This window comes from Sprattus sprattus (genome assembly GCF_963457725.1).
Source record: "Sprattus sprattus genome assembly, chromosome: 19".
Lineage (NCBI taxonomy): Eukaryota > Metazoa > Chordata > Actinopteri > Clupeiformes > Clupeidae > Sprattus > Sprattus sprattus.
The window spans coordinates 28,611,354-28,613,853 of NC_137917.1; the positions used below are offsets into that span (position 1 = coordinate 28,611,354).

The window sequence follows — 2,500 nt, forward strand, 5'->3', positions numbered from 1 at the left end:
AGTTACATGTTAACATAGGACCCCTTCTTTGATATCAACCTCACAATTCTGGCATCCATTGAACTCATGAGTTCTTTGATTGTTTCTGCTTTAATGTCTTTAATAGCCTCCCAGAGCACCTGATTGGATGTGAACTGCCTTCCACCCACATAGATCTTTTGCTTGATGATGCTCCAAAGGTTCTCAATAGGGTTAAGGTCAGGGTAAGATGGGGGCCACACCATGAGTTTCTCTTCTTTTATGCAAAGAATACCTCTGGGGCATTGGCTGCTATAGAGGTATTCTTTGCAGCATGAGGGGGTGCATTGTCATGCATAAATATGACTTTGCTATGGAAGGCGCGGCTCTTCTTTTTGTACCACGGAAGAAAGTGGTCAGTCAGAAACTCTACATACTTTGCCGAGGTCATTTTCACACCGTCAGGGACCCTGAAGGGGCCTACCAGCTCTCTCCCAATGATTCCGGCCCAAAACATGACTCTGCCACCTCCTTGTTGACGTCTTAGCCTTGTTGGGACATGGTGGCCATTCACCAACCATCCACTACTCCATCCATCAGGACCATCAAGGGTTGCACGGCACTCATCCGTAAACAAAACAGTTTGAAAGTTAGTCTTTATGTAGTCCTGAGCCCACTGCAACCTTTTTTGCTTGTGAGCTGGGTTTAGGGGTGGCCGAATAAGCTTTAAGGACACTTGCAAACCTCTTGAGCATCCTACATCCTGAAGTTCCCGAGACTCCAGAGGCACCAGCGGCTTCAAACACCTGTTTGCTGCTATTCAATGGCATTTTAGTGGCTGCTCTCTTGACCCTACGCATTTGTTTTGCAGAAATATTCCTTATCTTGCCTTTGTCTGAACGAACCCACTTGTGCTGTGAATCAGTGACAAATTTCTTCCCCGTCCGATGATCATGCGCAATTCTTTTGGAAATATCCAATGTTGTGATACCTTGACCAAGGTATTGCACTATTTGCCGCTTTTCAGCAGCAGAGAGATCCTTTTTCTTCCCCATTTTGCCTGAAACATGTAGCTTGCTTAATAATGTGGAACATCCTTCTTAAGTAGTTTTCCTTTGATTGGGCTCACCTGGCAAACTTATTATCGCAGGTGTCTGAGATTGATTTAAATCATTCAATTAGCCCTGAGACACAATACCACCCATGACTTTAATTGAAAAACAAAAAAAATAATGTTTATGACCCTTAAATCCAATTTGCATAATAATGTGGAACGCGGTGTATGTTATTTTCTAACAAATATCCAAAATTCATGCATCCATAATTATAATAACCACGTTAATAACCTTTGTAAGAAACTAAAGCATTTGTAAATCTGTTGAACATTGAGCAAGTTATGGTTATTTAAAAAGCACATACCACTTCCTTGTTGGGTGAGCGAGCTGACTGTCACAAGATGGCCGCCATGTGCGGACGTTCGACTCCGTTGGCCGTCAACCCGGACGAAACATCTAGCCTTTATATATATATCTATGGCGGATCTGCCCTCACACTTCCTCTCTGTCTATCGTGACCTCTGACCTCTGACCGTACCTCTGAGGCTTCTGGGTAGGACATGACTGTGATGCTGGGCGGGCTGTCCTGCGGGCGTCGCCGTGGTAACCTCTGGTAGAGCTCCTCCGTGACGAAGGGCATGATTGGTGCCAGCAGCCTAAGCCCCGCCTCCAGACAGGTGTAGAGCGTCTGCCTGCACACCTGCGCTCGTCTCTGAGCGTCTGCGTCTGCGTCTGCACGACTCACCACCGGCTTTATACACTCCTGAAACACACACACACACACACACACACACACACACTTCAGAAAGGAGGAGGAGCCCTGAGCAGACGACACTGACACACACACACACACACACACACACACACACACACACCCACAGAGACAGACAGACAGACAGACAGACAGACAGACAGACAGACAGACACACACGCACACAATGCCTCACCAGGTAGACGTCACACAGCCCGTAGAGCCAGAAGTTGTAGATGGCACTGACACACACACACACACACACACACACACACACACACACACACACACACACACTGCCTCACCAGGTAGACGTCACACAGCCCGTAGAGCCAGAAGTTGTAGATGGCACTGACACACACACACACACACACACACACACACACACACACACACACACACACACACACACACACACACACACACACACACACACACACACACACACACACACACACACACACACACACACACACACACACACACACACACACACACACAGGGCCTCACCAGGTAGACGTCACACAGCTCGTAGAGCCAGAAGTTGTAGATGGCACTGACACACACACACACACACACACACACACACACACACACACACACACACACACACACACACACACACACACACACAGGGCCTCACCAGGTAGACGTCACACAGCTCGTAGAGCCAGAAGTTGTAGATGGCACTGACACACACACACACACACACACACACACACACACACACACACAC

At 47.7% G+C, this 2,500-nt stretch overlaps 1 protein-coding gene across 1 annotated transcript in view; it reads right to left on the reverse strand.

The window, feature by feature from the left end:
- vars1 (valyl-tRNA synthetase 1) overlaps positions 1–2,500 on the reverse strand; it is a 23,069-nt gene that overhangs the window by 2,591 nt on the left and 17,978 nt on the right. The window contains exon 27 of the mRNA XM_080857448.1: positions 1,552–1,776. Within this exon, the coding sequence (XP_080713574.1) occupies positions 1,552–1,776 (225 nt within the window). The remainder of the gene's footprint in view (positions 1–1,551; positions 1,777–2,500) is intronic.